A 25,782-nucleotide genomic window follows, 5' to 3' on the forward strand; every position below is an offset into this window, starting at 1 on the left:
CCTGAAGAATATGAATCCAGTATTCACTTTCCTTTTAGCCTTGGTTAACCAACTCCTGAGAAAAATATCTGGGTCTTCAGTTTGCCAAATGGAAGACTGTCTTTACCATCCACTTGTTAACTTTGGCTGGAAGGTAGCATACAGACGACCTGTCAGCTAAAAGCAGCTAAAATCTATGTAGAGTATGGTGTTGATTCTCAGGGGATTCTGACTCTTTGACGTTACAATTATTTGATTTGTTAAAATCAAAAATATTGCTTAATGCAGGTTTAAATGATTGGCTGCCCTATCTCCAGGATTGACGTTAACATTTATATACTCTTCTGTTGGACAGAGTGTTTCTTTTTTATTGCATTCATCCATTCTCTCGTAGGAAAACGAGCCTCAGGTCTGACCTTGCTCCCAACACTCACACACAGTCTTCTCTCTCTCTCTCTCTCTCTCTCTCTGCTCTGTAATACTGTCAGCTTGGCCGTCCAGCAGCCTTCACTCCTTTACGTACAATGAAAGCATCACGGCAGTCACCTGAAGTGGAAATGGTGCAAGGCCACTTATTGAGACAGGTTAGAGGATCTCAGGGGGAACAGTACATTTTCTTGATCTGATTGACAAAATTGGTGAGGACAGGACTGGGTTGGGAGCAAAGAATTTGGTTTCACACTTGTGCAATGTGCAAAATGCAAACAAGTTCTTTAGAGACACCAAACTCTGATGTGAGCATAATACAAGCTGAGCTCTCCACTGTGGCAGCAGATCTACACCCCTGGGGTTGAAATAGAAGAATCCGCTCTGCCGTGAACGGCGACTGCACTGGCCTGGTTCATTTCAAAGCTTCAGACAAATGTGGCTGGAAATGAATAATTAAACTCATTCAACAACCAGAGTTTGAAAGGGATAAACAAGCCAACTGTGCGGCATCAAGATGCGCCAACGGGCTACAGTATAGACATGTTTTCCGGTTGATGTGAATGTGGCTGTGAGTGTGGGCCGGGCCCTCCCAGTGCTCCCAGTGCTCCCAGGGTGTCCACCTTGTGTTCTCTCCCAGCAGGTCCCAGGGCTCCTCCTCTAGCCAGCACGGCCATGGTATCTCCTGACATGCCAGCAAACTCAAAGACAAATGTGCCGTAAAACAGCATAATGATGACGCAGAACACCCATTCAAAGATGGCTGACGCGTGTTGCAGGACGAAGCTCTCCTGACAGAAAAACACACCACCTGAAAACATGGTTAAGGACAACAAACGCAAAGCACTGGGAAAGCCTGACATCAGCCTGATTCACCTCAGTATGAACTCTCTTTGACTGCATATTCAAATATCAAACCAGTTATTTCAATAGTCAGAGTAAGGAAGTTGGTGCTCAGAATAACAATAGCTTAAAAAAGAAAATAAATACGGGGCTGTGTTGGTGTGGGCATGTTGCTAAAGGTACAGGTGACAAGATGAAAACTGATCCAGGAAGTCCAGTTTGAGTCTAAAGGCTTGTAAGATGCCGAAACACTGCACACCGCTTTATAATACCAGGAGACAGAATTTCAGGAGGGCTGTGATGCTTTGAAGCAGCGCAGCAGGCGGTCTGACCACCGTCCACGGCAGCACAATCACACAATGAAGTAGCATTTACAAATTTCAGTCACCTTGGTAAAGAGCATTTCAGTCATCTATACAGTTCAACTTAATAGAATAGTCTGACATTTTGGCAGACTATTTCTGACTATTCTGACTCTTGAGGGAATCGCTGTTATCTTAAGACTGAGCCAGGCTAGCTTTTTTCCAGTCTTTATGCTAAGCTAAGCTAACCGGCTGCAGCTTCATATTTCCCATCCAAACATGACAGCAGTATCACTCTTCCCATCTAACTGTCAGCAAGAAAGCAAATAAGCGTATTTCCCAAAATGTCAAAATACTTTTTTAAAGCATGTCTATCAGAGTGATATATAAACCAGATCAGAAACCTTTGAATCTACTCTCATGTATAGCTGTAAAAGAAAAGACTGGAGGGAAACTGCTGTTGTGATATAATGTGGAGGGGATGTCTCTGTCCTTAATCAGGCTGGCAGCACTATGCTCTATTCTAAAGCACTTGACAGCCTCGAAGGCTGCCATCTGTTAGCGGCTGGAGAGGATACTGAGCACCAATGCTACCAAGGCCAGCAGGGTCATGCAGAGCCGGAGGTGGGCCACGTTGTACTCCCCCTGGGTCTTGGCCAGTCGGTAAGTCAGCGCGGACTGTAGGCATACAAACAGCATACTGGTGGGGAAGGCGATGCCTGCTCCGACATAGTGGAGAACTTTGGCATTATCCACCTGTCAAATAAAGAAAGCAGACAGGAGGAGAGAGAGGAAATGGGTAAGACAAAGATAACACACAAAATCAGCAGTTTAGCAGAAAACACCACGTGGGAACGATCAGAAGGGGGCAACATCAGACAGCTTCTGCATCAAGCTGTTGGATCCGATTATTCATTGTTGTGTAATACTTTGTTCGAAGCCTCTTAAGATTTCTTTTAGTAAGGAGCCAAAGGAGAATAAGTGAAAAAGAGAGGGTGAAATGTAGGAAATGACAGCAGCAAGCGACACAATCGAACGCCTCCTTTTCCCTGCTGGTCACAAGAACGATAACAAACAATACACAAAAGAGCTGCTCGGGAGCATGTGACTACAGCTCCCACTGCAGGATCCACACAGACACACACACACACACACACACACACACACACACACACACACACACACACACACACACACACACACACACACACACACACACACACACACAGAAAGCTCAGATGTACTGACAGATAAGAGATTCAATGGAGCCTTAACCAAAGCCAGAAACACATCTCCAAGGACTAGACTAATTCAGAATGATGACACAGATTTGCTTTTCTTGGCTAATGCTTAACGGTTAAAGCCTTATGTTTGGAATAACAATGACCCTCTGCTCCACATAATTCTTAGGGATCATTAGAGCAATAGCCTAGAAGTTATTTAGTTTTGCCCTCTAAGCCATTTGTGCATTGACCTGGCTAGTACATACTGAACATTCTTGTGCAGTAGGCTAATCCGTGAAATTACAAAGTAAGATTTCCAGACAATTCAATATGAAAAGCACACAAAGCAATATGAGTCTTTTCTTTAGATTTGCCTGCGACATCTCCAGAGCTGAGAGTGAAGATGGGAGAGAAATCACAGCTCAGACTAACACATATTCCCACGGTTTTCTTCAAAAAGCAGTGTTTTGTTCACAGAGGGAATTCGATTCCATAGTAAAGTGGCTATTTCTTCTACTGCATCACCTCTCCGTCTACTATAACTACATCAATCTGGCACTGTGGGGATCTGAGTGCTGTAGTACTGCCAATCTGTTACTCACTATACTCAGGAATGGAAAAACACACACACATGCACAAACAACAACCATATGCTTCGTTCTCCTGGCACTGTCTTGTTTAAACTGTATTCATACTACAGCTGAAACGATTAATCAATTAGTCAATCCACAGAAAATAAATCGTAAATACATTTTTTTAAAACAAAAATGCAAAACATTACCTAGTTCCAGCATCTCAGATGTGAGGATTTCACACATTTCACACTTTACACAGTATGCCAGGACCATGTGCTGTCACAACCCCGTGGGTCAGAGACAATGGTGGGGAGGGGGACAGGGTGAGGGCAGGGGGAGTAACGTTTTAGATGAAACAATGAAGGATGGTGAGAGCAGTGAAGTGGACTAAAATATGGTAGCAGAAGCACTAAGAAATAGCGAGAGAAAGACACAGGAGAGACGTATGGGGTGGGTGAGGATGAGGAGAAGATTGGACAGCTCTCATTATGACTGCACGTGTTCATCAGAAACTGAATTTCTTCATCGGTCACTGCTGACATTTTTCTGCAGCTAAGAGTCACCAGAATGTGTGCCAACACCTAATTCATATTTTCTAACAATTGGTGCCAAATGTCAATATACAGTTCTCCTTCACTGTCATTCTTGAAGGTCTTAGACTTGACCCTCTGCGGTATTTGTTCTTATGTAAAATGCGGCTTGATGACTAAGCAAGATCAGCCTGATAAATCTGTTCCTGCAGGCCGACACTGACCAGCAATTCTCCTGCATAAATGAATAGTAATGGTGTTCACACAGTGAAATGTTGGAATCAGCAGAGCTCACACTACTTAAAGAAGGAAATGTAAATGTGTGTGCAGGGAGGGGATTTTGGATAAACCATCTAAAATCAATGCTTTTACTGTGTGCTGCATTTGAAAACGGTGAAATGTTTTTGAATAATTATGTATCATGATGAAAAGGGTGATCAGGGGTGTGAGGATGTACATGTGGGAACAAGCCCAACTGACATCCAGCTTTGTGTTTTCACTTTCTGGAACCAAATGAGATGAAGTGAAACTAGTGACTTCCAACCGTTTACAACGCACCTGCTGCGCCAAACGGCTGTCAAACAAAAAGTGTCACCACCACCTATTGCAAAAGACCTTCAGCTTGGCAATGCACAAAAACTTTACGCAATCTTTCCAATCTTTTATAACATTTTACAATATGCAATGTAATGCACAGAAGGGATTTATTGTAGCTTTTGTTTTATCCGATTTTACCTGAAGAGCACCTTTGTAACAAAGGATGCAGCACAAACCATAGACTACATCAGTTTAATAATATTTTCTTACTATCATCTCTTCTCCTCTGAAACCAAACGCTCATTATAAGATATTCCATCTGTAGTCATATATGTTTATCATAATCTACACCTTGACACTAGAACCATACATACACTGGAAGAGGAAGTAAAGGAACAATTTGACATTTTGAAGAATTGAATTATTAGCAGTCCAGTCAGCTTCTCTGGTCCTCTTTCTTTCTCTCCTCGTCCTGAAGGCAGCTGTCAACCTAGCCGTGTCACATTCATGGGTCTCTGTGTGGAAGAGCTCCATCATCTATTTATGTGCTTTTCTGCCCAAACCATAAGGCCGCCTGACAGGAAAAGCCCCAGTGGCTACACCACAGCTATGCTGCCAAAGCCTTACGTAACACACAGCTACAAACTGAAGCAGTTGCCACTGCTGAGTATGTTGCCATGTGTTGTGTTTTTTTTTTTGGTGCTTTCCCTCTCTTTGATCTGTCGGGTTCATCAGATTTTGGCTTCCAACATGCTTGTGGCGTTTGCCTGCGAAGGCTGTGTCTGTATGTTTTTGAGCCTGTGAATTTGGGTCTGTGCTTCATTTTGCAGCAGAATTTCTATTCTGTCATGTGGTTTAAACAGTTTATTCACCATCAATGACATCCTTATTTCCATCCCACTGGAATGTCCCCGACTGTAAGAGATGAGAGTCTCTAGCAAGCGGCTAAGATCAGGCCTGTGATTGGTTATAGATGAGGCCTCTGCTACACACACCCTGTCTGCCCAGCTCCTCTCCATGCATGGCCAGACTTGATGACTCACTTCCCCCTGGCTCTTCCTGTAAAATTCCTCCCAGTTCTGCAGAGCAGAGGCCCTGGAGGAGAAGCGGGAAGAAGTTGAAGACGACCTTTGTGCACTGCCACTGCACATCTGTTCCACACACTGCTGTAAGATGATTTTTCTTCCTCTTCTTCTTCTTCTTCAGACATAAGATAGACTAAGATGTCATCCACAGAAAACATCTAGTTAAGCATCCTTCTCATATCTACCACACATGACATACAGAATCAGCACACATATGAAGGAGCGTCATTCTCTCTCTCCACTCATGTTTCCACGACAGATAACATAAATTATATATGATAATGTCACAGGATAAACAGATATGAAAGTGAAACTTTCTGTAGTCACTTCTCCTAAATCTAATGAATGTAATACAATGTAGACAACAGATACACTCAAGGACACATTCTACTTTATAATGAAACATGTATTGATTCAAAACTGAAACTATTAACACTGCATATATTTTACAATTAGTATCAAACACTGAAGTGGCATTTTGGTAGTCAAGGGGCCAATGTGTGTACCATGTAAGTCACATGTCATCTCTCATTATTTCCCGTCAATAATCAACTATTTAACAATCTTGTAAAAGTTAAAAGGACAAGAAAACAGAATGGTAACAACATTTCACAGAGGTATCCAGCCTTTCATCAGATCAGAAACCAAACTGTGTCTATTTTATCTCTGAAGTCCACCAGTCCTCCTTCTTTAGAAAAATACAAAGAATGTTTCATTAAAGCTTCCCATAACTGCTCTCTCTCTTTCTTTCTTCAAAAAAAAACACACACTCTCACACACTCTCACACACAAAGTCAAGGCATGCAGCCAGGGCTCCAAATATTTAAACTTGAAGAAATTCTTTCCCAACGAACAAATATCTACAGGGAAGGAATTCAGGTTGGATTTCCTCACTTAGTGCCAAAGTGTTAACACTAAACTACCAGAAAGAGCAGTGCAGGACTGTGTCTATGAAGGCAGGGCAGACAAACCTTAATGTAGATTTACTCTGAAACACAAGGTGTGCCTGAAAAAGCTACTACTACTTACTATGTTAGATATTTTTCATCATTTACTGTAAATGTGTGTTGTATTTTATCTCTGATTGTTTTACTGGGCATGTAAACTGGAACACCGTACCTGGAAGTTGCCGACCATGATGAGTCCAGCGGCACAGATCCAGCCTGTGGAGAGACTCGCGGTGTTGAGAACACAATTTTGGTGCTTCTCAATGACGTGGGCATAGCGGAACAGCACAATCACCATAACTACAGAAAGAGACATAAAGAGACACAGAGGATGAGTCAGGTATTGGTGGTTCAGCAGATAAATAACACATTAAAATCTCTGCACAAGCAGAACAGTGAAACCCTGTAAGAGAGGGAGAAAAGTTAGGCTTATTCTGGAAAATAAACACGCACACTGCTGGTATTGTATTATTTCACAGTGCCTGGTTTCAATTTTATGCACCAACACTAGCACACCTCATTTAGCCAAAATACACAAGATTTCCTTGGAAGCCGATTAAGAGTTACAAAAAGTCGAATTTCTCTGCTTAACAAGTGGGAATATGAGAGGCAGGAAATGGCGGGAAAGTGGGAACGGCACATGGGTGGGGGTTGGTCTAAGTCTTGCATAAAGATTAAAAGGTGGAGGGAAGCTAAGTACAGTATATGGGACAGATGACTGCTGATGTGCTAATGAGCTGTGACTGGGTGTATTGTTGCTGCACTGAGGGGCTGACCCCCGCTTGGTTTCTCTTTGTTAGCGCCTCTCGGCTGGCGCTTGATGAAGGCTGACTGGGCTTGGTGAAAAGCAGGGCAGAGGGGGTGAATGGAAAAGAGGAGAGTGGATAAGGAGCCCCTCGTGTCTTGACCTGAAGCCCATATGTTGTCTCAGAGACTGAACTGTTGTTTTAACTCTATCACCATCTCAAGACTTTAAGACGATCTGTGCTGCCAAAAGAGAATATAAATGGAAACTGTGGTCACAGAGAGGGAAGAAAAACATCAGTGCACAACTTAACAATGTATAGCTTTGTCTCCACCAGCCGGCGTTTGGATATGTTGTGGCCTGTCTGGCTGTAAGCCAGCGTCTCAATGACCAGACACATTTCATAACCTCGCCACAACCTGACAACATGAACCATAATGATTATTCATTTCTGTTCTTGTATTTGTCTTTTATTCACAATGTTGATGATTTGGGGAAAAAAAGAATGGAGCTGCCAATTATCTCGTGTTAGTTATTTTGTTGTGGCAGGTTATATGGATCAACAAAATAGTAAATTATAGTCACACCACTGTTGAAAACACCAACATTAGTCAACAGAGGCTGCACCAGACTACAGTCCAAGGTTTAAGTTTTTTTTAAGTGAAAAGCATTTTTTAATTTTACTGTTGAATGTTATTTTAACATGGATTTTCAGAATATAGGATTAATCTGATCTGATCTGAGTCAATTTTGCTCAAGGCAACACAGAAACAATGTGCATGTGCATTTTACACAAAACACAGAATGTAAATAAATCACTGAAATGTTGCAATTAATCACAACCCTACATTTATCTATTTGATCTTGTGATTGATAATATAAAAAAATATAATCTATTCATTTGTTTATTTAACAGGTACCACACAGATAAACACTGTTGCATATAGATAAGCAATGACACAGATGTTGGGCGTCTAGCTGAAGCTAATGTAGTAGATATCATTATATAATGTTGTAAAAATTGTATATCAGCATTATGTTTGTTCAGATCCTCACCAAGTGAGTTTGTGTTCTTGTTTGTGCGAGCTGCCCTCTGTTCCCACAGCACTAAAATTATTTTGGCAAAGTGATTTCAGTTACAATCATGGAAAAACAAACAGCTGCGTCTCCAGGCTCGGAAACAATCTTGTCTTTGTTTTTTTCCTACTCCTTGTTTTTTTAAATGGAGAACATACTGTGTTGCTAAAGGGACAAGAAAGTCAACTGCAGTTTGTTTCATTAGATTATGGCATCTCGGTCTCTCTGCTGCAGACTAGCTGGCTGTGGATCTTTCCTATTTCAACAAAATGACTTTTTCATCATTAGAAAAGAGCATGTTTGAACTTGCTGGCATTTAGCAGTTACCATAAACTGACGTAAGCTGGGCCTGAAGGTTAAAGACAGGAAAGAACATTTTTCCCATTACTCTCTAAGAGCAATGTTTAGCTTTTATTTTGTGCAAGCTGTTTACTGGTGTATTTCTTTGAGGATGTAAGTAATGCTGAGGAGTTACAGGTTCCCACAGCTTAAGGGTTACATGTCTGATGAGTAAACAGCACAGCTGACCTCCACCTGGCCCTCAACAATAGATATAAATTTACATAAACATGCCGTGCCAGTGTCCCAAACACTGTCACAGCTTTAGTCACCGTCCACACAGCCGTCCTCTCCAAATCTTACTCCTTTTCTCTAAACTCAGGAAGCCCAGGGGAGGTAGCAGAGTCTCGGCTCAAACACTGACTCACACGCTGGTGCATACACACCAATGTCAGTGTTACCTTGCAGCAACATGGTGATACTGTAATGTTACATACAACCCTGCTGTCACAAGCACAGACTTGCTTACACACACACACAAGTGCATACTCCCACACAGGTCCCGTCAGCCACACCACATGTCACAGTTAAATAAACCCTGCTGTCCCCACAAGGAGATTCGTTTCAACCCAAACACCCGGCTGCATTCGCTCCCACAGGAGGTATGCCGAGGAAGAACACATGCATTGTCTCTGAAACATTGAGTGTGTACACTGGCAGAGAGGTGGGAACTGGGATGAAAACGAGAAGAATAATTATGAGGCAATATACAGTTCATTGAGTGTCTGTTATCCCAGATAGGAGTGAACCTCTGAGCCAACTGTAGCAGGCACAATCAACAAGGTAAGACATAAATCAATAGGCTAAGAAACTAAGCACTGATTATTTACAATAGCCTGTTATACAGCTACATGCCGCATTAGCTTAACCTACTTTTGTAGAGCCATAATAACTTGCTTTACAGGTATTAACATACGTTATGTTCAGACTAATTGACTAACACACACAAGGCAGCTGTAAATGCAACCAATTTGACTTAAAGATTGAAGCATGCAAACCATCTGCAGAGGTGGTCACAGATCTAAGACCAGGTGTAAACGCAGCCTGAGTCAAATCTAAATATAGTGTAGTAATTTCATTGTCCCGCTGCCACGAAAACTACAACCACTATTTATGTAATAATATACTATGCAGGCAGATTGAACAAGGAAATGTGGTCAAACAGGAAGCAGACAGTTGTGATGACAGAAGTCCTAATACTGATAAAAAAGGGAATATGTGTGATTAAAGTAAGCCAGTTTGAAAGGATATGTCACAGTCTATATGTTTTGCAAGGGAAGAACAAATCAGATTTCCTTACGTAAAATGGAATACAGTCACACAGGCAGATATATTGACGGATATTAGCTTATTGCAGATGTATCGGTGGATGAGTAACAAATGAGTAACGAAACAGTGTCACCATAACATAGTTTGTCCAACAGAGAGCCCTGACAAGTAGATGTTTCAACTGTACAATTATACATTCAGTATGTATCATGGTCACAATTAAAAAACATATCTAGGAGATCTGTATCAAGACTGTTTGTTTGTATAGTAGTAATTTCCTTTTTTGGTCCACAACCCAAAGATATTCACCCAAAGATATTCAGTTTACTATCATGGAAACAGCAGCAATATTTGTTTGAAAAAGGAGTTTGATTTCTCAATAACTCCGCTCTTGGTCTGGCTGCAATCCAGTTAATCCATTTCTAGAAACGACCTGGACAGGAGATGCACCTTGTGCCTCCAGTAAAACCAGGGCACCCCAAAATTAACAGTTTGACAGTTTAACAGTTTGAAAGCTGCATTGATGATATAAAAAGGAAAATGTAAGAGTAGTTAGCTGAAAAGTGTGTTTACCAATAGCTATAGGCAGGGCCAGGGGAGTTAATTCTAAACCAGACGTTCTGTAAGGAATAATGGGCCAGGATAGCTCTGTATGTAAACACAGTTAACTGGAAAGTTACAACAGAATTACATCTAAGTCATCTTGAGCCAGACACGAACTGTCATCATGGCTGAGCAATGGAGAAACAGTGGAGACAGGAAATCTGCAATATTGTGTTGCTTTTGTTAGGATTCAAACCTTGAGATGCCACATTGTTTGGCTGCTACATTGTTTGGTTGCCACATAACTTCTTCTGAATTGATTTGTCTGCATTTTTGTGAAGTTAACAGTGAAATCACAATGCAGTGCTTAGTCTACCTCTCCTTCTCTACACCAACACGTATATGTACACAGTGCTCGTCAAATGCTAGACTTTCAGGGCTGCCTGAGCAGACTTCACATTGAGCTGCAACAGTCTGGTTCCGACTAGGATCACAGTATACTATGTGTAGTCTCTCTCCAAATACACAAATACACACAGACAGGCTCCCATTCTTGTCACAGGCAAAGACCAGAGCGGTAATTTGGATCTCAACAACACTGCATACAGCTTACAATGTTGTAACTTATTTTTGAATCTACAAGGATCATTGTCTTATTGTGGATTTGTCTCTGCCTCCCTCTCAGATGCATCATGCGACGGTCCAGAGTTGGCCAATCAGACAGACAGGCAGGCCTTAAATAGCTGCTAGGGGCAGAAAACAAACAAGGCAAAGGAACCTGCACGCACGCACGCACACACACACACACACACACACACACACACACACACACACACACACACACACACACACACACACACACACACACACACACACACACACACACACACACACACACACAGAGAACATGTCTAAGCCACAGCTGGGAAACATTAACTCGATCAGAGTAGTCAGACCCACCAGTTAACGCAGGGAACAGCACGTGTAGATGCACAAAAAAACATACAGACCGGCACATGGGAGCTCATTCCCTCCTTTTGTATCATGAGAGTTTTCCTCGTGCCTCACTGTGTGCGTGTGCTTGAACATTTGTGCATAATTCTGTATGAAACCATTCTAAAGCGAAATGTGTTCATTTCTACCAGTGTGGTTGTAGGTTTTGCCCAGGCAACAAAACTACTGCTACTCTGAAGCTTTAACATAAACAGAAGAGTCAATCAAAACAACTACATCTAGTACGGAAAGTATCTCCTGCTGATTTAAAGTGATGCCTCCTTTATTATTCATCAGCACTCTGTTTATGTATTCATTTAACATTATTTCTTTAAGTATTTTGTATATGATATAGAACTGGAACAGAAAATGTATCAACAACTATTGTGATTATTTTTAAAGAAAAACATTTGCTGGTTTCAGTTTTGAAATGTGGGGATTGGCTGATTTTTTTCAATTTGAAGACGTCGCCTTGGCATCTGTGAAGGGCAAACCATCAATCGAGAAGATAATCAGCAGATTATTATTGGAGCTCTAATATTGTGACTAGGATGACTTAAAGTAGAAATAAAAGTTGATATCAATGATTGTGACATTGTGTATGTGTGTGTGTGTGTGTGTGTGTGTGTGTGTGTGTGTGTGTGTGTGTGTGTGTGTGTGTGTGTGTGTTTTGCATATGCACGGGATGCCTTACCCATGAATGATCCTGTGCTGCAGATAAGGCTGAAGAAGCAGCTCTCAGGTGGAAGAGTACCACATTTACTGCAAGAAAGAAGACAGAAATACTGTGAATCAACCTACGCACACCTCAAGGCAACAGCATCACTAATTCCCCTCCCACCTTGTGCACTCTGAAATATAGCATAGTTTTTAGAGATACATTTCTGCTCATGCAATAAGGAAACTGGGGGGGAGCAGAACCACGCTTCCTCACATCCCTTCATCAAGCCTTTGACTTTTCACCTACTGCACACTGCCTCTCCTCTAGGAATGGGAAATGTTTGTAGGAGGGGAAGACAGGAGACAGTCAACACAGGCTGTCTGTGCCCAAGCTCCTGCTGCCTACAAAGCTAAAGCCTTCTCAGCTGACTGCAGTCACACACACACACACTCTTCAGCACATTCATGAAAATGTAAAATCCAGTAGACTAATACTCATACTACAGATGATACTGATGATTTTTAAACAGTTCTTTGATGAATGTAGTGTTTTGATGGATGGTTATGTACATCCACTCAATTACTTATCAACTAAAACGGCATATGATATATCTGAATATATCTGCTCTTCCACCTTCACCACTAAACTGTAGATTAAGCAACAGGGCTATTTAAAATTTCTGGGCACATTATCATGCTCACTATGTGTCATCTGCAGGATTCATTAGCATTTTTTTTAATCATTCTCTCCAGATAGTTTTATACAAACCGCAGTATTTACACTCCACAACTGGCCTTTGATGTTGAAAGCTCAGTGGGACAAAAAGCTAAACACAAGATTGGGAGTGCCTTGATTTCCTCCAAAATGTAAGCGGACTCCTCTGTGTGTGTGTTTACATGGTAAAGTGCAGACCCATGCTTCGCCTCTGAACTGCCACGGTGGCAGGCAGGATATTTCAGCCCCAAGTTATTTTCAGAATACACACACACACACACACACACACACACACACACACACACACACACACACACACACACACACACACACACACACACACACACACACACACACACACACACACACACACACACACACACACACACTCAGGAGAACCGCCTCCTTCAAGCTCACTCGCTTTTTATCAACAATGTGACGACAGGGGTCATGTAAAACAATGGGACAGTGTTCCTGTTTTTAATCTCCAGACAGAAACTAGAAACAAGGAGACAGAGGGACGGACAGGGAGAGGTAGGGCTGGGTTCACTGACCTGATGAGAGGTACATTGTCTAGTGTGCAGCACAAGGTTGGCCCGCTCTGCAAATACAGCTCCTCTTCACACGACTGGTTGTACAACCTGGAACATCAAACATATTGCAAAGCTCAAGACCACATCTATTTTAAGTTGTGGAAATATCAGCACAACTGAAACAAAGCGCAGACGAATTTCTGATGATTATCATCATACATAATCTTGGAATGTCTGGAACAAATATGTAATTTGTGATATAATGAATATTTTCAGCCTTTAGATCACAGTACAGTTACAGTAATTACTATTTTTAACCACCTGGTCACAACCAGGCTTCCTTTTGTTTTTAGGGTTTATGAGCCAAAGTGGCAAAAAACACTGTGTCATCACATAGTAGTTCTGCAGGTAGAGCTTGTCTGTAACAAACCCAGGGTTCAGAGGAACAGTTAGTCTTATGTTGAATCATAGTTTAGATCTATGTTAATTTACTGCAGTTTATTCTTTTGGTTAATGGGAGCGGATTTAGGTGTGTCTCTTGAACATTTGTCAGGTGACTGACTAAGAAATAATCCCAATACTTAATGTACCAACAGAGCTAATTGCATTCCATAGAGAGAATGACAAATCACCAGATTGCGAGGCATGATTTCGTAGAGTGTGTAGGGATCAACAGAGCTATAATGAAGCAAAAAACTGGATCGATGAAGCAACATACCAGTTATCCACAGGGCAGACATGCTGGTTGTACAGGGCCATGGCGTACCTGAAAGACAAATTGTATTATTAGCCAAAATAAAAGGCAACAATTTTGGCCAATTGTTGAGTTTATTTTATGATTACACTGTCATCCAAAGTGACTCAATGAGTACTAACTCAGAATAATGATTTTTATTTTTAAATTCAAGCAACAAACAGCGAGGAATGCATTGTCAGAACCATAGCCAATGCAATATCCTGATATTATTGCAACCCCAGAGCTGCCACATAAGAGACACAGACAGAGACAGCAAGTGGGCATAATATCAGTGTGGATGTACTTCCTGAATAGAAGAAAGTAAAACAATTATAATTTGTTTTTAGCAAAACCCTAAAGCTGTCTGTCTTGTCTTAACACAATATATTATTTTATATTTGTAATACAGTTAACTCCTTATGGATGGTGTTGGTTTTGAATAGGCCACCTTGATTTGGCCTATACCTACCAAAATGTCATGTGCTATGCTATTTCAAATCACCTACATCAGTCAAATGTGAACAGTCTGACCTACTACCGGGTTGTGTCTATTTATTCAACCTGTATGACCAGGAGACCTGACATTCGAGCATTTCTTATTACTCTACCTGGAACTCAGAGGGCCAAAGAGAGAAAAGACCGGTTTGTGCCAGTGAAACTGGTGTGATTACTACTGAAATACAACAGTAGTGTTTATATGGTTGGGTCACTGACCAGCCACATCCGCAGAGAAGTCAATGGACAGAGGATCAAAAGATACAAACTGTATTTTGCAAGCTCAAAACCCATATTGTACTTCAGAGAAAGACTTTGATGCTCGTTTTACTGTCAACATGCTTGGATTTGCTATTCATGCCTTCCATTCATGTTTAATGTCATAACTGAATGAAACATTTAACAATGGAAAAAAACACACCCGAAGCTCTGCGTGTGTAATATGATTGAGGCCGACAGTCATCAATTACAATAAAACTAGAGCTAGACCAACAAATATGGCAACATATCTGCTGATAATAGCTTATTGCAAATATATCATATCTGTGTATATGGCGGCTGATAAAGAAATACAGATATGCCAAACCAGGTTTGAGGTAATTTAGAGACAGTGTCACTATTACATAGTAAGAAAGCAATAAAAATCTTATTTTTCAACTGTAAAATGCCCCACTTTGTATTCACAATTCTTTGAAAAAAATTTAACAAATCGGAGGGATTTGTATCAAAATTGTTGCTGATGTTACTCTCAGTCGTTGTGTTGTTATCTGACTGTTTCTAACTTCCCAATATCAGTTTCAGTATCAGCATCAAAACTCCAGCCTCATAGTATAATAGTATAATTTATACCTAATAGACCATTTTTAGAAACTATTACTGCAACTAACCACTAAATATTGAGGTTGCACTGAAAGTGCAGATTTGTTTCTACCAGTGAGTGAGTTGTTTTGATGAAATACCAGTGAATGCCTCACTCTTACACATTGCTGCCTTGGGGCAGGTCATTGATTATTTCCCCACCAGCAACATCTACAGCTCAACTGTGTCTGCTCTGTCCATACATGTCCAAGTCATTTGGAACAGCACAAGTCTGTGTATTAAATGGCAGGTAGCACTGCTCAATATGCAAAGCAGAGGAAAAAAATAGTCTTAGGTGGTAACATATGCCAAACTGTGCTTTTAAATTGTACCAACTATAACCAAGATATACAATTATGCATAATCATGTTTAGCCCTATTTCTGTGTGGACGCCTCAGGGCAGAATTGGGAAGGAAAAGCAATTGTCAAGTTATCCCCTCATTATTCACACACACAGGCAGTAAACACTGATCAAAACAATACTTTTAACTGCCAGAAAAAGATGGAAAGCCAAACAGAGACTCAGACACAGAGACTATTTATCCTGATTTGTGAAAGCAGTGATAGTTCAGTAAGAGGTTAAGTACCTATTAAGAATGTTTCCAGGGCCAATAGTATCCTGCTCACAAACCAGTCTTTGAAGGACGAACACATATCATACAAACACACACACCTGCTACTCTGAAGACACTAACAAGCAGAGACATGTGTCAATGCACACATTCAGGCTTCATGACAATATCTATTGGAAGCAAGACATATTTTATATGCGACAGAGATGCTGGTGTCAAATCTGAGATCAAAGTCAGAGCGTGGTGTGCCACGTGTTGCGCTTCAAATGAACGTATACGTCAATGTCAGTATAACATAGTTATTCTATAGTTTTATAGAAAAATCAGGGCCGCCAATATCTACTACAGCATATGGTTCTAATAGTCCTGTAATGATTCAGTACTCATAAAGAAGTATCCATGTAATAATCCAACAATTTGAGTTTTATACCAAAGCTGCACAGTTTCAGACACACATTCACCCCTGGTTGAAAGCAGGGTCAGACACACTGACCCACTCTTATCAACTGAAAACACACTTTTTTTTATTCTAAACTCTAAATCCCCTTCCATCCATTAAATATATAGATACTTGCCATCAATTAAAGCTTATGTTTAGTATTCTATTTAAAATTATACCTATTATACAAAAGGTCAAATTAAACAACAATCATTACAATGACTCTCCGATCTCTCCACTTAAGTTTGCTAGATTTTAAGCCAATTCAAGAGCACTAATTGCTGTTAGAAAATCAACACTGTGGAGTTTCTATTTTTCTACTCATCTTCTCAAGTCTCAGTAACAAGTGTGGGCAAGCAGAAGGCAGAACTCAATTAAGATTACATTAATTTTGCAATTAGTTTCCTCATTTTCTAACTCAACACGTGATTGGTAAAATGCAAGTCTGGTATTGACTAGCTGCTGTAGAGGGTGGCAACATTTGATTGGCTGCTTATTGGTTGGCATTAGGCTGAATCACCATGTGAAAGTCATATAAGCCAGATGGCAGACATGTTGCCTGTAAAGAGCAATGCTCTTGCATAATGCAGTGAGGAAACCCACTGGTGTGAGTGGAATATGGCCGTCAGGTAGAAGACTGCCACAGCTCCAGCTCCGAGCCCTTCAACAGTACACTGACAACAACTTGACAAAAACAAAAGAAGCTTGCAACAAATGTAGAGGATTACCAAGGGACTTCATTAGACACAATACAGGACGAGAAACTAGAGCCAGCTGAAGTTGTTACATTTTCCATAACTTTTGAGGCACATTTTCTATATTTGGTCGGCTTCCAAAGCTAAAATAGCAGCAGAGTGGCTCTAGGCATTTCTAAAATTGGTCTTTTTTAGCTGTATGTGAAACTAGTGCATTCTGTGCTCGGAGGAGTCTACGTAATAATAGGTTTGTTTACATAATTAGACCTCCATCAAAGCTCAGCAGTGGTTGTAAACTGTAATTGCAAGCCTGTGAGAAATGTATAGGTGGAACAGACCATGTTTTTTTATTTAGGATTGAACAAGCAACATTAAGAAAGACTTTCGTGGAAAAAAATGAAAATTCCCAAAAGCTGTACAAAAATAATACATCAGAAACCACAGGAAAGGGTGTGATGCATAACCTTTGGATGAATTTTAGCAGAATAGGCTTTTATAGCCAGTTGCTTCTCTGGCTGGTTGCTGTAATGCCTAAAACGTATAGTATTTTCAAACTGAAAACGTGCTTAAAAACAATTTCAAAGATGAAGCACTGCTTACGGGTATAGGGGAGCCACACTGCCATTTAAAACACATTGCTTAACTCATAAAAAGGTCAGCAAAATGAGCTAAGCCAAGACTCTTGGGTGGGCACAAGCCTGAACCTTCCTCTAGCTCCAAAGACCTTTCGTACACCAGGCATGGCCACCAGATGCTGAGTGAAAGTTCTGCTTATGCTGTCTATTACCCCTTTCCAGTATTTACCTTACTCCCACAGGCACCCACAGTGAAAGAGGGAGTTACGCAACATGTCACATCCTTTGACATTCCACTAGTCTGGAAAAAGACCCTTGACTGCTTTTAGAAACAAGGCGCCCTTGTCAAGGTAACAGGAAGGAAATGTGTTTAAAGGGACTGGCAGTCAGCAGCATTTGGCAGCATCTTAACTCAGATCAACTTTCCACCTCAGAAACGAATGCCACAACAAGAAAGAAATGTGCAGTGATAGCGCTAATTTTCACCTGCATGTATAGGTCTGTAGCACCACTAATTGCTCGACCCCTTCTTTTCCGCAAAACACGCCTGCTTGGACTGTGAAGCAGCCATGTCCACAAACACTAATTGATGTGCAAGGTCTCAGCTTTGGCATCTGATTTGACTGCTTACTCCCAACGCAACTCATCATAGATGTAGCATATAGCCTAGATACTGAACTACGACAATTTGGAATTGGGCCATCTGTCTCCCCTTCCCTTGGGGTTTGCATTCCTCCTCGCAAAGTAATAACAGAGCAGTGAGGAGAGGTGTCAGCAAAAACATAACCAGAGGGTACTCACTCTTTTCTCTCCGGTACATCTGGTAAGATACTGTACTGCAGATAATTAAGCTATGCTACTGTGAAACTGCACGTCTCACTTTTAAGAGAGAGGTGATAATCCCAGATCCTTCCTGGAGAGAGTTAAGCTACATGGAATTGCCATGGCTCCCAGGAATTCAGGGCAAATATGCAGATTTGTTCTAGGTAAAAAAAGCTTTTTGCTTAAACATAAACAACATATTTGTAATTTGTTAGAATATGGCCTGAGTATCACTAAGTGTATTCTATGTGAAAGATCATTCGCAAAAAATAATTTTCATTATTTCATTTTTATGTTATCTACACTGTGATATTTAATAAGAAAGAAAAACTAAGAAAATGTAAAATAGATATAGATGCAACAATCAAGGCGAGAAGCTTGTTACATTATTTTTTCATTGTATGAAAAACAAATGTGAGAATCTGAAAATGATTGTGATTGGTCAATTGCTATGCAGCTGGAACAACTGTGTGTGAAACCAGTTTTTATGGTTCAATTACGCAATAAAATGGTGTATATATTGTGTGCCATAGTGGGCCAAATTTGCTTTACACTATTGCACATGGATACATCATGATGTTGATGTGACAATTACACATTGTTGTTGTTCCACCCTGCTTAGCATTTATTCTATTTGGTAATACAGCGTTTACAATTATAAAGACTTAATACATGGATTTTACAGTTTTTTACAGCCAAAGAAATGTAACACTTACACAACCCATATCCCAGTGATGGTCAGAACTGGGAGGCTAACAGGCAGTATCATCCAGAGAGACATCTTCCAGCACCTTGAACAGCCCCTTTCTTCTTTTTCCTCTTCGGCCAGCCGAGCAATATCTGCTCAAGTAGTACTAACATTTAACTGAGTGTGACTGACATCTGCACTGCCACCGACTGATTCATTTTTCTTGAGGATGGAGGATGGTAGATGGCACAGGACAGATGTGTCCTTTTAGCTGGTGAATGAGAGGAGAAGGGAGGTGAGTTAGGTCAGGATCACTCACCTACTAATCAGAAAGTAATTATCATAATCATCATCAAGCCTTGCCAGTCTGAGTAAGACTTAGTCAGGGTTATGTGATGATCACAGCAATTTAATGTAAAAAGACGACTATATAGAAGCTAAACAAAAACACCTGTAAAGAAACACAAAACAACATCACTACAACACATAATGCTTTTGTGAAGCTTCGATGTTCTGTTTTTATTGAGTTTGCCAAAGATCACTTGCTATTAGATTCTGGAGCTGTATGATGTTATGATGGACTGTTGAACTTATCTGGTTATCCTATTTTAGTTAAGAAAAAACGTTGTTTTGAGAAGCTTTGTTTCACTAGTTGACTGAATAAGGATAATACGGCGTATCTTGATAATAAGTTATATATCACAGGTAGCATATGTTTACTCATATTTTCATTTACAATTATTGTCGGTTAGCAACTTCCCTCTTCATGCCACACACTAACAGCAGCTCACCTTCACGTTTCTAGCTAACAACATCGACGAACATCAAAAGCAAATCTCTGACTACTCACCTTCTGCCTCTGTTAGCTAGGAAGTTTTTTGCTGTTTTTTGGTAACTTAGAGTACGCCGACCTGTCCTCCACACCTCTGGTGGACCAAAACTATTCAACACTGGACTCGCGGGACACGATATATCCTTATTTTTCTTCCCGAACAACTCAGGTCCAGTTAGCCGTTTTTCGCTTTGAACTGGAGTGGGGGAAGTCTCGCTCTCACATGCAGTCGGTCTCGCTGCATCGCCGCCACGAGACACTCCAGAGTATCCAGCTGTTTGACTCCGCCCCCCCAGAACCTGTAGTAGTGTTGCATTCAGGTTTGGTTGCGTAGCAAGTGGGCGGGTCGGCGGGGTTGAGAGCAAAAAAAAAACGAAGCTAAAAGCAGTTTTATTGTATTGTATGTCGTCTTTTAGGGTATGATTATGCAGCTTATGAAAAAATAAATTAGTGTTACCAACAGAACATTTCACAGTTGACATTTTCAAAGGTCTAGAGGTCTGTGAGAGCCTGACAGGAAGTAAACTCGGAAATTAGCTGTTACCTAGCAACTCAATTCAGATGAAGGAAGTACGATACTCATTTCTTCCTTTTGGTTTATCTGAAACAACTCAATATTCAACTCAACTTCATACAAAAAACAAGCACTTCTTCCTTTGTGGCTTCCTTGTCCTAGTAGATCATGATATATCATTTTATTCTCTCACTGTAAAGTCAGACGACCCGGCCAATAATCAGTTACATTACAAATTTGAAACCACGTCTGTAAAGAAAGAATAACATAATCTGTGTGTAAATTATATCCTTTGTATGTGTGTGTATTTGAGTGAATAATTAAAGCCAGTCTGTCCAACAAAACGTGTTTCTGATGCCCCCTGGAGCTTTAACTGGTTAATGTCTCTCTCTATGCCTGTATCCACTAATGAGGACCAGCAGATGGTGATGTATGGCAATGTGTACAGACCTAATGTCTGGTAATGATTGATCAAAAATCCCCTCAATATGATTTGATCTTCTCTTGATCTCCTAGTGATTTTAAGGCTTTGAATAAGTTGCTTACATTTACTTCAGGCAAAGGGATAAATGCATTTGAAGCTTGTTTGGAAAATGCAGATTTTTCTTCTTTTCCACTGTTGGGCCCAGGTAGCCCAGATTTTCTGTAGCCTATTAATGGAGCCAAGACAAATAAAAGCAACTCCAGCAATGTTGAGTCACTGTGCACATGATGGGATGTGTTTTTAACAGGATCTGAGACGGCTGTCTTGTGCAAATCCATATTTAATGTGCCACATAAATCAATAATAACTTGGGGGTTTTAGAAATTGTGATTTTGTTTCACAGACAGCATTTATAACATACCAGTAATGTAAATATGACATGCTTTAACATAATAGAAAAGAAATATATATATATATATTGAGAAAATAACATAATAATAATATCAATTATCGCATATTTTTCCTACTTACTGTAAAACTTACACATTTTGGTTTCATCTCTTCAGACTAGACAAAACAACAATCAGTGATCAAAAGAAAAAAAAACAGATCAGTTGGATTCTTATAAAAACTCATACAATAGTTCCTACATGAGGAAAAAAAAGAACTTTTAGCAAAAAGGTGAAACAAACAAGAATTAATCAAACATCCTGTTTCAAATTTCACAGCAATATTGAGAATATGATGTAAATTTGATGCAAATTACCAGCATTACGGCAACTCTACAGCCTTATACTAGTACCAAAGCCCCACACACTGAATGCAGGGTAGAGAGGCTCTGTAAATGTAGTCTGGACTCTGTGCAGAAGCTGCATGCCATCCGAGACACTGTAAAATGCAAGTATTCCTGCTGCATGATCCAGGTACACGCCAATACGAGATGATATAGGTCCTGGAATATCTTTGCTCTTATTATTGTGCACAAAGGAGAATTTGGAGTCAGAGCAATACAGACTCCAGGACTTGTCGTTCCAGCCCAGGCTGCATTCATTGCCGTTTCCTTTACGGCGGATTCCCCTGTAGGTAACGGCCATGTCTACCTCCGTTCCCCTCCAGTCCACCTCCCAGTAACAACGAGTCCCAGTCACGCTCTCCCTGCACAACACCTGGAATGGAATGGATGAAATTAGAGATTAAAAGATAAAGTGTTGCTTTATGCATGGCTTATAACAGCTGTCAAGACTGACCAAGACTAAAATTTGGGTAGCAATTTTCAATCAATATCAAGAAAAGACATGTAAAAAGTTTACACAAAAGATTTCAAACATGATTTCATTTTAATTAATAAATAAGTCTTTTAAGCTTCAGGAGGGTGATCTTAACTCTGTTTTCAGGATTTGGTATTCCCCCTTCTTAATAGCGGGATCATTTTGGCTCTATATACCATTCACAACAGATTAACTTCCCTCCTCCTCTTTCAGGCACAAAATGACATCCTGGCGGTCAGTAAATTCTCACCTGCTGCCAGTGGTCAAATCGTTCTGGGTGGTCAGGGTAGTTCTTCGGCTCACTCTTCATCGTAGCTGTTCGGTTACCCTCAGAGAGGTGAAGGTTTCGGTGGACACTGTTGACTTCCAGAATCAACTGGCAAGCATCTAAACAATGCAGGACAATATAATTATCAATCATCTCTGTGTTGTCGCTCAGTCTCTGCTTTCCAATCTAATGTTATCATATGTTTTGGTATTTGTCTTTTTTGAGATTAGATGTTTCTATGAGCCTGTAGTGTCACTGTCTAACATCTCTTCTTTTGCTTCAAATCACCAAATTAAATACTTGTGACACTAATGTGTTCAGGAATGACAAAGTCATCCCACTAAAGCCTTTGGTTTGTAACTCCCATGCATCAGCTTGTTGAAATGCTTCCCACAGGTGGAGTAAAAGCAGGAACACCTGTGTTGGTTTAAGTAATACTGAACTGTAAGTTTGCCTTCTTACATTTCACCAAACCTGTTCTGCAAGCAGCATGCTTTCCATAATACTCGTTTCAGTTGTCTCACCACATGGTGTAGTCACATCTTTGTGAGGGGTGGAGATCTTCCTACTGTATGAAACCATGACTGTCACGCTTTGAACCTAATAACTCACATTTCAGGAAATCTTCTCTTGTCTTTGGTTCCTCTCTTGTGTTTGGATCCTCTCTTGTCCTCAGTTCGTCCCTCAAAATTGATTCTCTCCTTGTCTTTGTCTCACCTTCCTGTGTGACGTAGACTTCCTTCACTGTGAAGAGACAGATACAAAAAAAAACACATGGCTACATAAGCTTCATGAAAGCAGACTAAAAAACAGCCATTCCTGAAAGGAATCCCTCTGCAGAGAGATCAATGCTGCTTGAGGTGAAGAAAGACAAATTTGTTCACCTGCTCCTGAGATTTTGCTCATTTCTGTCTTGCTGACTTCTTCTATTTGTAATTTCAGAGCAGCAATGGCTCTCTTGGTAGCATCAAAAGAGTAATAGGGAGCGACACTGATGTTGTTGAGGTCTTCATATCCTGAGGGGCCTGACAGAGACTGCCAGCTCTGGCAAAAAATAAGAAGATAGAGATGAGAGAGGATACATATCTAGCAAATAGCCTAAACACTGCATAATACTACTGTTTTCTCAGAAGACCACTGATTTTTGCCCCACACCAGGTCTTAATCGGGGTCCTCAGTACAGATCAAGCTCACCTGTAGAAAGTGTATGTGATCATCAGTGTGTGAGAGCTTATCCAGGTCAGTGTGTCTCTTCCTCAACAGAGTGATCTCTTCCTCCAAGCGGTCTAGCAGTACCTCAGCCCGTGTCACGGTGGTCTTTTCATGGGAGCGGACCATCTCCTTGACTTCATTGTACTTCCTCTCTATGGAAAGCAGAAGCTCACTGAAGATACGCTCGTTCTCCTCTAGGACCGTCTGAGCAGAGTGCTGATGAGATACATGAGAAAGAGAGTGAGAGAGTTGGAAAGTAGTTATTTATCAAACAAGAAAACCTTAATGGCTTGTTTTTAGCATCATGCTGACTTTTCTTACTTACTTTAACTGATTCAACAGCTTGTCGGAGGTCCTGCCACTTTTTAACCCTCTGGTCAATCCTCTGTTGAGATTTGTGCAGCGTGATACCAAGTTGTTTCTGTAGAGGGAATGACATTAAAGTCGCCATCGTTAGTGGACGATAACACTGCAGATGAACTGTTTGCTGTATGTCAGCCTCGTACAATAAACAACCTAAGTTAAAGTATAGATTGACAGATTGTTTTCACCACTCACTTGTTTCTCAGTCCTCTCAGTTCCAGCAGGGACGATGTCATGGTGTTTGTGTTCATCCATCATGCACAGAACACACACTGATGTCTGATCGGTGCGACAAAAAGCCTCCAGCAGCTTGTCATGCTGTGCACAGATCTTCTCTCTCATTTGACCCGTAGCTTTGACCAGTTTGTGCTTCATCATGGCAGGGTAATTATAGTGAGACTGTAGGTGGGTCTCACAGTAAGAAGCCAGGCACACCAAGCAGGACTTCTCAGCCTTCTGCTTCCTTGTTGTGCAGAAGTCACACAGGACTTCCCCATACTTGGCCTGGGCCCTGGACTGGCTGTGACTGGTAGAGCGCCGAGATTTCTCCAGGCTGCTGTATCGGTCTAAATCCAGAGTGCTAGGGTGGGACATTTTTTTTACCAGGAGTTAAAAAAGAGCGGTTATGAGAACAAAATTAAAATCCACAGGTGATTTAGCGCAGCAGCGTGTTAACCTCTCAATAAAATGTGTTGAGATCAACAGCCGAAGAAAATACTCAACAAAAAAGTGAGCAGGACAAGGTATCCACAGAGGAAATGAGTTCCTGAAGTTAACAGCTTGGGTGAAACTGTGCGACTGACACTGTGTGTGACAGAATGTTAGCTATGTGGTTTACTCTCATTGTAAAACCAGTATTCCTGGTTGGGCGTTTAATAGTCAGGGATTGGGTGTTGCTGCCTGAAACAAAGAGTGTCGATACAAAGGAGAAGAAAAATTGAAACTACCAAAATAAAAAAGGAGCCCTTATTGATGTTCAATACTTCATGATTAAACTTCATAATAAAGGTGGGCAGATAGATATGGCAACATAAAGCCCCCTTTATTATCTGGGGCATACAGAATGATGATGTATTTGAGGATAGGGATAGCATGGACACTTATCTGTAAAACAATAACAACCTTGACAGAGTACGCCATTATTTTGATATGTTTACAAAGTGTCAACCCTGCCAGACTCACCTAAAGCTGTTATCTTCAAAAATCATTAGCTTGAGCCTTTTTTACTTTGATTTCATCTACACTGTTATTAAGGAATGACCTTCACTTTGTTTTGTTTGTTTCAAGATAACATTTGTGTTATGTCTATCTTTAGACTTCTGATATGTACAATTTGTGCTGTCCACACTATCAGGGCATTTATCAAACGCTGGCAATAGGAAAACAGCATCATCTTGTGGGACAAATTCATTACCACAGGAAATATATACACCTCTGCAAAGCCTCTATCCCTAAAATACATACAGTATACTGTATATAAAAGAACTGTACAGCATCTAGAACCTCATCCAATTACATATACATGGGACTTTCCTACAATTAGATTATTCTCCTCAAAGTTGCAAAAACCTTCAAAGGAAATCATCATATCCTGCTTTGCCAATGATCTCACAATAGCTTGCGGATAAATATTAACAGGCTCTACTTTACATTTAAAAAAGGCATCAGATGGTGTCATAGTTACTTCAGATTATAATTT

At 40.7% G+C, this 25,782-nt stretch overlaps 2 protein-coding genes across 2 annotated transcripts; both read right to left on the reverse strand.

Moving 5' to 3' along the window:
• Positions 1 to 935: 935 nt before the first annotated feature.
• LOC139294367 (transmembrane protein 150A) lies at positions 936 to 19,295 on the reverse strand. Its single transcript, XM_070916238.1, has 7 exons — positions 19,231 to 19,295; positions 14,040 to 14,087; positions 13,343 to 13,429; positions 12,108 to 12,175; positions 6,620 to 6,747; positions 2,129 to 2,306; positions 936 to 1,216 (listed from the first exon to the last, which is right to left on the reverse strand). The coding sequence occupies exons 1-7, from the start codon at positions 19,293 to 19,295 to the stop codon at positions 936 to 938; spliced, it is 855 nt and encodes a 284-aa protein (XP_070772339.1).
• A 1,150-nt stretch (positions 19,296 to 20,445) lies between these two features.
• ftr14l (finTRIM family, member 14-like) lies at positions 20,446 to 24,831 on the reverse strand. Its single transcript, XM_070915824.1, has 7 exons — positions 24,279 to 24,831; positions 24,046 to 24,141; positions 23,703 to 23,936; positions 23,393 to 23,552; positions 23,121 to 23,252; positions 22,491 to 22,627; positions 20,446 to 22,138 (listed from the first exon to the last, which is right to left on the reverse strand). The coding sequence occupies exons 1-7, from the start codon at positions 24,675 to 24,677 to the stop codon at positions 21,755 to 21,757; spliced, it is 1,542 nt and encodes a 513-aa protein (XP_070771925.1). The 5' UTR covers positions 24,678 to 24,831; the 3' UTR covers positions 20,446 to 21,754.
• Positions 24,832 to 25,782: the final 951 nt, after the last annotated feature.

The sequence above is a fragment of the Enoplosus armatus genome, chromosome 12 (assembly GCF_043641665.1).
Source record: "Enoplosus armatus isolate fEnoArm2 chromosome 12, fEnoArm2.hap1, whole genome shotgun sequence".
Classification (NCBI taxonomy): domain Eukaryota; kingdom Metazoa; phylum Chordata; class Actinopteri; order Centrarchiformes; family Enoplosidae; genus Enoplosus; species Enoplosus armatus.

What these genes read in the sequence shown, in the direction of transcription:
- LOC139294367 (XM_070916238.1), bottom strand. Translation starts at nt 19,295, where the DNA reads ATGTCTCTCTGGATGATACTGCCTGTTAGCCTCCCAGTTCTGACCATC. An exon ending in GTCTGCCCTGTGGATAACTG is followed by an intron (nt 13,430 to 14,039) that starts GTATGTTGCTTC and finishes TTGATGTTCCAG; the next exon opens with GTTGTACAACCAGTCGTGTG. An exon ending in TCATGGTCGGCAACTTCCAG is followed by an intron (nt 2,307 to 6,619) that starts GTACGGTGTTCC and finishes TTTATTTGACAG; the next exon opens with GTGGATAATGCCAAAGTTCT.
- ftr14l (XM_070915824.1), bottom strand. Translation starts at nt 24,677, where the DNA reads ATGTCCCACCCTAGCACTCTGGATTTAGACCGATACAGCAGCCTGGAG. An exon ending in CTGAGAGGACTGAGAAACAA is followed by an intron (nt 24,142 to 24,278) that starts GTGAGTGGTGAA and finishes TTCCCTCTACAG; the next exon opens with AAACAACTTGGTATCACGCT. An exon ending in AAGAGAAGATTTCCTGAAAT is followed by an intron (nt 22,628 to 23,120) that starts GTGAGTTATTAG and finishes TGCATTGTTTAG; the next exon opens with ATGCTTGCCAGTTGATTCTG.